This window comes from Oncorhynchus masou, chromosome 32 (genome assembly GCF_036934945.1).
Source record: "Oncorhynchus masou masou isolate Uvic2021 chromosome 32, UVic_Omas_1.1, whole genome shotgun sequence".
Lineage (NCBI taxonomy): Eukaryota > Metazoa > Chordata > Actinopteri > Salmoniformes > Salmonidae > Oncorhynchus > Oncorhynchus masou.
In genome coordinates, this window is record NC_088243.1 from 79,548,742 (window position 1) to 79,562,435 (window position 13,694).

At 46.9% G+C, this 13,694-nt stretch overlaps 1 protein-coding gene across 1 annotated transcript in view; it reads left to right on the forward strand.

Moving 5' to 3' along the window:
- Positions 1-13,694, forward strand: part of LOC135526647 (teneurin-2-like) — a 71,719-nt gene that overhangs the window by 53,500 nt on the left and 4,525 nt on the right. The window contains exons 22-28 of the mRNA XM_064955163.1: positions 1-131; positions 1,202-1,759; positions 3,487-3,756; positions 4,106-4,516; positions 12,332-12,442; positions 12,711-12,978; positions 13,297-13,427. The exon at positions 1-131 is cut by the window's left edge and continues 166 nt beyond it. Of these exons, the coding sequence (XP_064811235.1) occupies positions 1-131; positions 1,202-1,759; positions 3,487-3,756; positions 4,106-4,516; positions 12,332-12,442; positions 12,711-12,978; positions 13,297-13,427 (1,880 nt within the window). The remainder of the gene's footprint in view (positions 132-1,201; positions 1,760-3,486; positions 3,757-4,105; positions 4,517-12,331; positions 12,443-12,710; positions 12,979-13,296; positions 13,428-13,694) is intronic.

Sequence of the window (13,694 nt, forward strand, 5' to 3'; positions counted from 1 at the left end):
CGACCACGGGTCAGCTGGTGGGGCTGCAGAGGGGCAGTATGAGCGAGAAGACAGAGTTTGACCCTCAGGGACGTATTCTGTCACGGTCGTTCATAGACGGCAAGGTGTGGAGCTATAGTTATCTGGATAAGGTGAGGACATAGTACTGTCTGGTACTGCTACTGCATATGGTACTGTACTGGTACTGCTACTGCTACTGCTACTGTTACTGGTACTGCTACTGTTACTGTTGTTATGATCTATGTGGAGCTATAGTTATCTGGATAAGGTGAGGACATAGTACTGTACTGGTACTGCTACTGCTACTGCTACTGCTACTGGTACTGTTACTAGTACTGTTACTGGTACTGCTACTGCTACTGTTACTGGTACTGCTACTGGTACTGTTACTGGTACTGCTACTGCTACTGTTACTGCTACTGCTACTGCTACTGCTACTGTTACTGGTACTGTTACTAGTACTGTTACTGGTACTGATACTGTTACTGGTACTGCTACTGGTACTGTTGTTATGATCTATGTGGAGCTACAGCTACCAGGATAAGGTGAGGACATAGTACTGTTACCGTTACTGGTACTGTTACTGTTACTGGTACTGTTACTGTTACTGGTACTGCTACTGTTACTGTTACTGGTACTGTTACTGTTACTGTTACTGGTACTGGTACTGCTACTGTTACTGTTACTGGTACTGATACTGCTACTGTTACTGGTACTGCTACTGTTACTGTTACTGGTACTGCTACTGTTACTGTTACTGGTACTGATACTGGTACTGTTACTGGTACTGTTACTGGTACTGTTACTGGTACTGTTACTGGTAGTGCTACTGTTACTGGTACAGGTACTGCTATTGTTACTGTTACTGGTACTGATACTGCTACTGTTACTGGTACTGTTACTGGTACTGTTACTGGTAGTGCTACTGTTACTGGTACTGTTACTAGTACTGTTACTGGTAGTGCTACTTTTACTGGTACTGCTATTGTTACTGGTACTTGTACTGTTGATCTTATCTGTGTGGAGCTATAGCTACCTAGATAAAGTGAAGGCATCATAGCACCTATGATTCATTACCTACTGTACAGGCAGCAGGAATTGCAATGACAAGCTGATTGAGAGAAGTGAAAAGTGCATAAAATGATGCTAATGATGATGACCTGTTCCTTCTCCACTTCTTTCCCTCCTTCTCTCTCTCCAGTCCATGGTCCTTCTCCTACAGAGCCAGAGACAGTACATATTTGAGTTTGACACCTCGGGGCGCATCACAGCCGTCACCATGCCTAGTGTAGCCCGCCACACCATGTTCACCCACGTCTCTATCGGTTACATCCGCAACACCTACAACCCTCCAGAGAGCAACGCCTCCATCATCCATGACTTCACCGAAGACGGCCGCCCTAAGGCCACCCACTACCTCGGCACCGGTCGACGTGTCCTCTACAAGTATGGCAAGCTGGCCAAGCTCGCTGAGATCCTCTACGACAGCACCACGGTGACGTTCGGTTATGACGAGACGGCTGGGGTTCTGAAGATGGTGAATTTACAGAGCGGCGGGTTCTCCTGTACGATACGTTACCGTAAGATGGGTCCGTTGATTGACAAGCAGATCTACCGGTTCAGTGAGGAGGGGATGGTGAATGCTAGGTTTGACTATACGTATCACGACAACAGCTTCCGTATCGCTAGTATGAAGCCAGTCATCAGTGAGACTCCTCTGCCTGTGGACCTCTACCGCTATGACGAGATCTCTGGAAAGGTGGGTAGATGACTACACTACTAACCCTAACACTAGCTCCACCCTCAACCCTAACACTAGCTCCACCCTCAACCCTAACACTAGCTCCACCCTCAACCCTAACACTAGCTCCAGCCTCAACCCTCAACTCCAGTGACAACCCTAACCCTACTCCAGTGACAACCCTAACACTAGCTCCAGTAACAACCCTAACTTCTGACCGGTTGGATATACAATCTAGAAACAGGGCAGTAAGTTGCAACAGGCCCATGCAACCCAAGGTTTGATACCAGCATAAACAGAATACTAGCTCCACCCTCAACCCTAACACTAGCTCCAGCCTGAACCCAAATACTAGCTCCAGCACCAGCCTCAATCCTAACACTAGATCCAGCCTGAACCCTAACACTAGCTCCACCCTCATCCCTAACACTAGCTCCACCCTGAACCCTAACACTAGCTCCAGCCTAACACTAGCTCCACCCTCAACCCTAACACTAGCTCCACCCTGAACCCTAACACTAGCTCCAGCCTAACACTAGCTCCACCCTCAACCCTAACACTAGCTCCACCCTCAACCCTAACACTAGCTCCAGCACCAGCCTCAATCCTAACACTAGATCCAGCCTGAACCCTAACACTAGCTCCACCCTCATCCCTAACACTAGCTCCACCCTCAACCCTAACACTAGCTCAACCCTAACACTAGCTCCACCCTGAACCCTAACACTAGCTCCAGCCTAACACTAGCTCCACCCTCAACCCTAACACTAGCTCCACCCTGAACCCTAACACTAGCTCCAGCCTAACACTAGCTCCACCCTCAACCCTAACACTAGCTCCACCCTGAACCCTAACACTAGCTCCAGCCTAACACTAGCTCCACCCTCAACCCTAACACTAGCTCCACCCTCAACCCTAACACTAGCTCCAGCACCAGCCTCAATCCTAACACTAGATCCAGCCTGAACCCTAACACTAGCTCCACCCTCATCCCTAACACTAGCTCCACCCTCAACCCTAACACTAGCTCAACCCTAACACTAGCTCCACCCTGAACCCTAACACTAGCTCCAGCCTAACACTAGCTCCACCCTCAACCCTAACACTAGCTCCACCCTCAACCCTAACACTAGCTCCACCCTGAACCCTAACACTAGCTCCAGCTCCAGCCTCAATCCTTTTTTTGTGGTGCTCCTGAGTGGCGCAGCCGTCTTAGGCGCTGCATCTCAGTGTTAGAGGCATTACTACAGACCCTGGTTCGATTCCAGTCTATATCACAACCGGCTGTGATTGGGAGTCCCATAGAGCGGCGCACAATTGACCCAGCGTCGTTCGGGTTAAGGTTTGGTCAGGGTAGGCCGTCAATGTAAGTAAGAATTTGTTCTTTACTGACTTGCCTAGTTAAATAAAGGTGAAATAAAATAAAAACCCTAACCCTAGCTTCAACCTCAACCCTAACCCTAGCTTCAACCTCAACATTAAACCCTAGCTTCAACCTCAACCCTAACCCTAGCTTCAACCTCAACCCTAACCCTAGCTTCAACCTCAACATTAAACCCTAGCTTCAACCTCAACATTAAACCCTAGCTTCAACCTCAACCCTCACTCCAACCACAACCAAACCCCTTGCAGGATGGCAGTTACAGTTGATAGATTGAGCATAAATCACCTATACTGGATTAAAGTGGGACCTAGACCCTCTGTACAATATTTTACTTAACTCTTAACTCTTACCTTGGCTACAGGTGGAACACTTTGGGAAGTTTGGCGTGATCTACTATGACATCAACCAGATCATAACCACGGCTGTGATGACCCTCAGCAAGCACTTCGACACCCACGGGCGCATCAAGGAGGTGCAGTACGAGATCTTCAGGTCTCTGATGTACTGGATGACGGTGCAGTACGACAGTATGGGACGCGTGGTGAAGAGAGAGCTGAAGATAGGACCATACGCCAACACAACACAGTACCGCTATGAGTATGACGGTGACGGACAGCTCAGCGGGGTGAAGGTAGGAGATTTGACCTTACCAGTGAGATACTAGTCCTGCAGTAGTTGAGCACCAAATCACAATCCTAGAAGATTACTACAGACCACTTCCTGAAATACTTGATAAAATGTTGTTGTTCTTTGCAAATACACACAGTATGGTATTCCTTTTCACTTCAGTTTTTGACTTTCCTATGTTGACTTACCTGACTTAAGCCCTTGGCTTCTATGAGGAGCATAGGCCATTGATTCTGCTACGCACCTGTGCTATTAAACAGTTGACTTCAGGTGTGGTATTAAAGAGTTTACTTATTAAAGAGTTGACTTCAGATGTGTTTTTAAAGAGTTATTTTCATTGTCTCTGCCTCCAGGTGAATGACTGGTCCACATGGCGCTACAGCTACGACCTGAACGGTAACCTGCACCTCCTCAACCCCGGGAACAGCGCCCGCCTCACGCCGCTCCGCTACGACCTCCGAGACCGCATCACACGCCTGGGTGACGTTCAGTACCATCTGGATGAGGACGGCTTCCTGAGCCAGCGAGGCTCGGATGTCTTCGACTACAACTCCAAGGGCCAGCTCCTCAGAGCATATAGCAAGCTCCCGGGAGGCTGGAGCATCCAGTACCGCTATGACGGACTGGGAAGGAGAGTGTCCACTAGAACCAGTCTGGGACAACACCTCCAGTTCTTCTACGCTGATCTGAACCACCCGGCAAGAGTCACACATATATTTAACCACTCCAGCTCAGACATCGCTTCACTGTACTATGACTTGCAGGTAGGCTACCAGATTATTAGAGAAAAGTGTGTTCATCTACAGAATCCATGTGATAAATACTGCTCATGGTGATTGTGTTATGACTATGTTATTGTTGTGATATATCCACATTTTTGTGATGCTATCATTACGTTATGGTGACGTGACCAGGGCTTAATTTGTCAATCGTGAGGTGCCGGAACAAAAAGTGAGCACTAGAGGGGGGTGACCTGGGGAGTTCTGAGGTACCAGAATGCATGAGAAAAAAAATCACCTTCGTATTAAATGATTGCATGCATATAATCACATTTGCGTAGTGGCATAGATCAGTAGAGGCACTTACAGAAGTTTGAGTTTGAGTTTATTTTTTATTTTTACAGGGACAGTGCACATTGATCAACGTTTCAGTAAAAGTGCCGGTTTTAGCCAGCCGGCTAATTTTCATCCGCAGTCCCTGGGCAGGTTATTAAAAACAATTACAATATAGACAATAGCAACATAGAACAAGCAAGACATAGCAACATAGGACAAGCAAGACATATCATACAGACAGAGCAACATAGGACAAGCAAGACGTAGCATACAGACAGAGCAACATAGAACAAAAAGCAGCAAGACAAAATTCATAAAAGCAACAAAGTTTTTCCACACCTCACAAGCTACAGACAACAGACAACATGGAAAGCGGCAACACACAGCTAGGGACCATGGCAGTGTATTCCAGACATGGGAAGCTCTCACAGAGAATGCAGATTTACTAAAGATGCTTTTCCTTAGGGGAACTATACAGTCACCTCTCATGGCAGACCTTGTGGATCTGCTGCCATATGTCTGGGTTTTCTGTTTAACAAAAATATTGAGTGGAGGGGGAGCCAGGCCATTAAGGATCTTGAATACAAGACATGCGTCGGTGTATTGCACAAGATTTTCCCAACTCAAGAGCTCATGCATTCTTAGGATGTGACAATGATGATGGCTATTGGGCTTCCTATCAAGCACTTTGAGAGCCTGTTTGTAGACAGACTGAATAGGTTTTAATGTTGTACAGCAAGCTTGGGCCCAACTAGTCAAGCAGTATGTTAAGTGGGGGAGTATCATAGAGTTGAAGTACAGTTTTGCTACCTCTGTAGTCGTATAAACCGGAAATTAGCTAGGTTGAATTTAGTTATTTGAATTACCTTTTTCACATGCTTTTTAAAAGAGAGGTTGGAATCAAGTATGATGGCAAGGTACTTAAAATCGGATACCACCTGGAGCTTCTCCCCTGACACATAGACATCTGGCTCAGTAGCATCTGTTGCCCTCTTTGTGAAGAACATGCAAACAGTTTTTTTCACATTGAGATGCAAACACGAGTCACTGAGCCACTTTGTAACCTGGACCATTACAGTAGTGAGTTCTTGTGCAGCTTGTTGTTTGTTCTTTGCATGCACATATATCACTGTATCATCTGCATACATTTGAACTTCAGACCCAGTACAGACAGAAGACAGATCATTAATGTACAGGCTGAACAGGAGGGGCCCCAGTATTGACCCTTGGGGCACGCCCACATCATAGCTACGAGTGGGCGACAGCTCATTGCTCACTCTGACACACTGAGTTCTGCCTTCAAGGTATGATTTCATCCATCTCAAGGCATCAGGGGAAAAGTTGAACTTGGACAATTTTGTGATGAGAATCTCATGGTTAACAGTATCAAAAGCCTTCCTTAGGTCCAGAAACACAGCCCCAACAGCACCCCCTTTGTCCATCTTGGACTTCACATTTTCCAGAAGAAAGCAGTTGGCCGTTTCTGTGGAGTGTTTCGCTCTGAAGCCAAACTGCATGGAGTGTAATGTGAAAGGGCTGTTGTTGAGGTGGGCAATCAGTTGTTCTGCTACACACTTTTCAACAACCTGCACACATGGGAGACATTTTTAGTAGCTTACGGTCCAGAAGAATGTTGGCCTTTTATAAACGCATTTCATACAAATCTACTTCATTTTAGATGACTGGAGACTGTAGCAGAATCTTTTTTAATACCTCACAAATGGTCAAAATGGCAGGCCACTTTGACACTGGCAAAAACGACCTTGTCTTGAATCCATCAATAGCCTAGTCCTATGTGTGCGGAGACACATATTGTAGGCTACAATATGAGGAGTAAATTATAGTCCTGAAAATGCTTTCCAGTTTCACTGACTCACCCAATGATGTGCAGCTCACTCACTGGTGATTGTCGATGCACTCGTGCCAAAAGCCTTTCTTTCTCTCTCTTTTGTAAAACAGTATTTGGAAGTTGATCAAATATTTTGGTAGTCTAAAGCACAGTCTTTTCAGCAGGAGCCATTTCAAATCAAATCAAATCAAATGTTATTTGTCACATACACATGGTTAGCAGATGTTAATGCGAGTGTAGCGAAATGCTTGTGCTTCTAGTTCCGACAATGCAGTAATAACCAACAAGTAATCTAACTAACAATTCCAAAACGAATTTCTTATACACAGTGTAAGGGGATAAAGAATATATACATAAAGATATATGAATGAGTGATGGTACAGAGCAGCATAGGCAAGATACAGTAGATGGTATCGAGTACAGTATATACATATGAGATGAGTATGTAAACAAAGTGGCATAGTTAAAGTGGCTAGTGATACATGTATTACATAAGGATGCAGTAGATGATATAGAGTACAGTATATACGTATACATATGAGATGAATAATGTAGGGTATGTAAACATTATATTAGGTAGCATTGTTTAAAGTGGCTAGTGATATATTTTACATAATTTCCCATCAATTCCCATTATTAAAGTGGCTGGAGTTGAGTCAGTGTGTTGGCAGCAGCCACTCAATGTTAGTGGTGGCTATTTAACAGTCTGATGGCCTTGAGGTAGAAGCTGTTTTTCAGTCTCTCGGTCCCAGCTTTGATGCACCTGTACTGACCTCGCCTTCTGGATGATAGCGGGGTGAACAGGCAGTGGCTTGGGTTGGTGTTGTCCTTGATGATCTTTATGGCCTTCCTGTAACATCGGGTGGTGTAGGTGTCCTGGAGGGCAGGTAGTTTGCCCCCGGTGATGCGTTGTGCAGACCTCACTACCCTCTGGAGTGCCTTACGGTTGTGGGCGGAGCAGTTGCCGTACCAGGCGGTGATACAGCCCACCAGGATGCTCTCGATTGTGCATCTGTAGAAGTTTGTGAGTGCTTTTGATGACAAGCCGAATTTGCTTTCCAACCTGTGTTTTCCCTCGATTGTATTTGAAATATTGCGAAAGGCTTGTTTTGTCTGCGTGGTGTTTTTTGTTTTTTTTGTATTTCAATTTATCAGGGATGTTGCAGTTCCTCATTCTAGTGTGGCAGACCAGAGGGTTTGATCAAGACGTTAGACCTGTCGGGGAGGGGGAGGGGGTGGTCTCCCTTCTCGATAGGGTACCCGCTTTCCCATGCTTCACCCCTGACCTGTGCACAACAGAAAAAGAGAAGCGGGAATTGCTTCGGGACATCGGGTGGCATAATCTACTATAACCAGGATGTACCGGGACGTTTTTACCAGGGCGCCCACTGTCCATGTTGATGCATTCAAACAGCACTCCAATGATCATTCGGGAGGTTCCGGAAGTGTGCTTTTGAGGCGGTGATTTGACACTCCAGGCAGCTGCGGCAATAGACTTCCATGGCCTGCTTCATCCCGGAACAGCGAAACCGGGAGGTGATCCTTCCCCAGGTCTTCTACATTCCCAGGTGCGCCCCCAACAAATGGGTATGGGCCAGCTGAATAATGGTTCCGAAGTACCGACGGGGCAGCAACAGCACCTCTCGGACTTCCCCCTTTTTGTGCGACACCTGATACAACAGGTTATTTTTTATTTGGAAATGGGGGTAACGCCAGTCACTCACCCCCGGAAGATCTGGCCATCCACTGCTATCACTTCCCACTAAACGGTCCCACTGGTCAGTCCCAAACTGTCCCCTCAGAGGACTCAGGGCAGTTGTCTCGCCGGGTCCCTCAAAATCGAGGAGGGGGAGTATAGGCTCCTCCTCCGGTTGTTCACCAGGTGTGGATGGTTCCAGGTGTGGATGGTTTCTACGGACTCCGACTCTGGGTCCGTAGACACGCGGTTGGCAACTGCATGCTCCCGGGCCACGCATGCAACGGTCTATCCCTGCTCTCGTCGGTCGCTGGCTCTTACTTTTTTTCCCAGCTCGTGCCTCCACAGTGCTGTGAACATCGGACAATCTCCTCCCACAAGGAGGGGTACCGGCAACTCAGGTACGGCACCAACCACCATCTGGCAGCTCCCTTATGGCATTACGATGGTGGCCTGCCTTTCACCATGGACACAGGAGACGGACATTTCCTCACCACAGTCAGTCAGATGTGCCAGCAGGTGTGCTTGTAGAGCGTTACCACACTCCCAGAATCCAACAGAGCCTGGATGTCATGACTGTCGACTTTCACAGGGACCATGGGTGCTGGTGGTTCGCTGTGGGTCCAACAGGGTGTGAAGTAGTTTACTGCATTGCCCGACTCGTCTCCGGGGCCTCAACTCCTCTCGACCTGGGAAATGTCATGCAAGGTGTCCCCTGGCGCTACACTCAAAACACCTCCTTGAGTCTTCTCCCCTGGCTGTCTCTCCGTGGGTCTGCAGTCCTTTAGCCCAGCTGACTGTCGGATTGTACGGTGGTGGGGTCATCCTTCCATGACCTCCGACGGCTCTTGGACTTGGCCTGCATCCCCTTCAGCAGGGCCTCGGTATTCTGGTGCGGCTCCCAGGAGGTCCTCCAAGGTCTGGGGTGCGTGCAGGCTCGCCGCCCTCTTCATGTCGTGAGGCCTGTAAGAAGTGATCCATGACCCGGGGAGGGTGGCTACGTCGGTTAGGAGCCCAGGTGATGCGCAGTAGCTCGCTCATCTGTGCTCAGGAGGAATATTCGGCCATGAACCTCCAGTTGTGGACAAGTTGGGCCCGACGGGCTAGGCTGTACCGGTGTCGGCTGAGAACCTCCCTCTTGATATTCGTAGTTAGTAGTTACATTCGTAGTTAGCCGCCTGTTCGGTGTTGAGGTAATAATACACCTTTTGGGCGTCTCTGGACAGGAACGGGGCCAGCAGACTTGCCCACTTCGCCTTGGACAATCCTTACCATAGTGCTGTCCGTTCTAACATGCAGAGGTAGGTCTCGACGTCGTCATCCTCCATTAGCTTGATTATAAAAACTGATTGGGTTGTGATTCAGTCTGTGTTTAACCTCACAACTTCCTGATTTCCTCAAGCATGCAGACATTCTGTAGACACTGTGCTTCCAGCGTTCGTTCCTGAATGTCCTGTGGCGCTTGTTGGGCCCGAACGAACTGAGCTATCAACTCATCAATGCTGATACTACCTAAACGTCAACCCTGGTTTGACCACGTTGTCAGATTTGCCCTCATTCTCCACCAATTGTGGCAGACCAGGGTGTTTGATCTAAAAGTTTACAGAGATCAGACACAAGTGTGATACCTGGGATTCAAGGGTATTTATTTAAAACATTAAAGAAAAACAAAAGAAACCGGTCTCCTCCAGGAGACCTCTTCTGGATTACCGCATTCTGTGCTCCGGGTAAAGCTGTCTCCTCTGGGGTTAAACACAGAGCCCCTTGGTTCTAGTAGACTGTGAGGACCTCTATCCAGTAGCAACCTCTTACTACCTCCAACCCTCCCGCGTGCTGCCCTCCTGGCAGCTTTATGGGGCCCGTACGGCTGGTGATCAATCAGCCCCTTGGTTATTCACCAGCCTGAATTAGTCCTGGCCGGAGGACCCGTCGAGACCTGGCACATCCAGCAGAGGGAGCCACAGACGCGTAATGTAGACTCTGTCTGTCACCAGGCCTCGAAGAGTCTCCCCTGGTAGCTTGTCCATGGTACACCACACTACTTATGTGAGAGATAATGGTGCACTTTTCACACAGCCAAGGCCACGCGTTGGTCTGAAACATAGGTGACATTGTTGCGCAAACCATAAATCCAGGCCAGCCCAACCCAAATCAACTCTTAGAATATTAGGCCCGGGTTCAATATCAACTGTTCCACATTACATTTGTTTTGTGGGGGCAGGATAATTAATAAAGATGCAACTCGAATAAACTTTGCTCACTTTTAATAGAATGTTTACATGCAAAAAGTTTAAATTCTTTTTCATGCCTGGAGAGGTACCGGATCCGGCCAAATAGATTCCGGAACAAAACAATCCAAAATGAAAAGGTGCTGGATCCTGTTCTCGCAGGATCCGACTCAAATTAAGCACTGGACGTGACTGTCTGTGAGTTATGGTGACGTGACTGTCTGTGAGTTATGGTGACGTGACTGTCTGTGAGTTATGGTGACGTGACTGTCTGTGAGTTATGGTGACGTGACTGTCTGTGAGTTATGGTGACGTGACTGTCTGTGAGTTATGGTGACGTGACTGTCTGTGAGTTATGGTGACGTGACTGTCTGTGAGTTATGGGTGACGTGACTGTCTGTGAGTTATGGTGAAGTGACTGTGAGTTATGGTGACTTGACTGTCTGTGAGTTATGGTGACTTGACTGTCTGTGAGTTATGGTGACGTGACTGTCTGTGAGTTATGGTGACGTGGCTGTCTGTGAGTTATGGGTGACGTGACTGTCTGTGAGTTATGGTGAAGTGACTGTGAGTTATGGTGACTTGACTGTCTGTGAGTTATGGTGACTTGATTGTCTGTGAGTTATGGTGACGTGACTGTCTGTGAGCTATGGTGACTTGACTGTCTGTGAGATATGGTGACGTGACTGTCTGTGAGTTATGGTGACGTGACTGTCTGTGAGTTATGGGTGACGTGACTGTCTGTGAGTTATGGTGAAGTGACTGTGAGTTATGGTGACTTGACTGTCTGTGAGTTATGGTGACGTGACTGTCTGTGAGTTATGGTGACGTGGCTGTCTGTGAGTTATGGGTGACGTGACTGTCTGTGAGTTATGGTGAAGTGACTGTGAGTTATGGTGACTTGACTGTCTGTGAGTTATGGTGACTTGATTGTCTGTGAGTTATGGTGACGTGACTGTCTGTGAGCTATGGTGACTTGACTGTCTGTGAGATATGGTGACGTGACTGTCTGTGAGTTATGGTGACGTGACTGTCTGTGAGTTATGGGTGACGTGACTGTCTGTGAGTTATGGTGAAGTGACTGTGAGTTATGGTGACTTGACTGTCTGTGAGTTATGGTGACTTGACTGTCTGTGAGTTATGGTGACGTGACTGTCTGTGAGTTATGGTGACTTGACTGTCTGTGAGTTATGGTGATGTGACTGTCTGTGAGTTATGGTGACGTGACTGTCTGTGAGTTATGGTGACTTGACTGTCTGTGAGTTATGGTGATGTGACTGTCTGTGAGTTATGGTGACGTGACGTGACTGTCTGTGAGTTATGGTGATGTGACTGTCTGTGAGTTATGGTGACTTGACTGTCTGTGAGTTATGGTGACGTGACTGTCTGTGAGTTATGGTGAAGTGACTGTCTGTGAGTTATGGTGACGTGACTGTCTGTGAGTTATGGTGATGTGACTGTCTGTGAGTTTTGGTGACGTGACTGTCTGTGAGTTTTGGTGACGTGACTGTCTGTGAGTTATGGTGACGTGACTGTCTGTGAGTTATGGTGACGTGACTGTCTGTGAGTTTTGGTGACGTGACTGTCTGTGAGTTATGGTGACGTGACTGTCTGTGAGTTATGGTGACGTGACTGTCTGTGAGTTATGGTGACGTGACTGTCTGTGAGTTATGGTGATGTGACTGTCTGTGAGTTTTGGTGACGTGACTGTCTGTGAGTTATGATGTAAAGCCCGTACTGCTTCCCCTCAGGGTCATCTGTTTGCTATGGAGGTGAGTAGTGGAGAGGAGTATTACATCGCCTCAGACAACACAGGAACACCACTGGCTGTCTTCAGCAGCAACGGACAGATGATCAAACAGGTAATCATGATGACAGTAATAATAATACTATTAATGATCATTCTTTTTGCTTCATGATTGTTAAATATCTCAAGGCCCGTTATCTACATGTTAAGAAAAGAAAAGATACATTGGTACTTGATGTCCAGAGAGGTACATTTGATTGTTCAAATTAAAAATACAAAAACTGACCAAGTAACCCAGCTTTGTCTTTCCTAATTTCCCCAGAGGGGATAAAGTTGTAGTGAATTGAAGTGAAACATGCGTCTGTGTTTGTTGTGACCTCCAGGTACAGTATACAGCGTACGGGGAGGTGTACCTGGACTCTAACCCAGAGTTCCAGCTGGTGGTTGGGTTCCATGGTGGTCTCTATGACACCCTGACCAATCTGGTCCACTTCACCCAGAGGGACTATGACGTCCTGGCAGGTCGCTGGACCTCTCCAGACTATGCCAGCTGGCCCAAGATCGGCAAGGACCCTGCACCCTTCAACCTGTATATGTTCAAGAACAACAACCCCCTCAGCGACGTGTTGGACATCAAGAACTACGTCACAGGTAGAGCGTCTTTGGATCCTTGAAAAGCGCTTTATAAAACACATGCATTATTGTTATTACAGGTAAAGGAGAGAGAGCTGAGTGGGGGCGTTGTGTTATCATTACCACTGTGTACTGTAGTTCTCTTTGTTTTTTTGTCATTTAGATTTGAAGAACATCACAAAAAATTCATACAATATTTTATTACACTTAAAATATGTTCCCTAATACTACGCAGATTATTATAGCATTTTCAAACTTCTTAACATTTTCTAATATTTCTATGACTTGCTAGCTTTATTAAAACTATTTTTTTACTGTGTTGTCTTTGTTCCAAAGACGTGAAGAGTTGGCTGGTGATGTTTGGTTTCCAGCTCAGTAACATCATTCCAGGGTTCCCCCGTCACACCCTCTACTTCGTGGAGCCTCCCTATGAGCTGCAGGCCAGCAAGGACTGTGAAAACGGACAGGTGAGAAGGCCTGGGACAACCTACAGTTCCATTGTACTGATTCTATGTTAACCAGAATCCAAAACATACTGTCTGCGAGCTAAATGAGGCCTGCTATTACAGAGAAATGGTCCTCTCTCTTTCTCTCAGAGCCGGATGAGACATTGAAGATACTGTGGGATCACTAATATGAACCTTCAATGATTACAATGAAATCTGGACATTAATAGATGAGAATAGCTGTAAACCAAACAGTATAAGTGTATCCTCGTCTGCATTCTTCTGGTT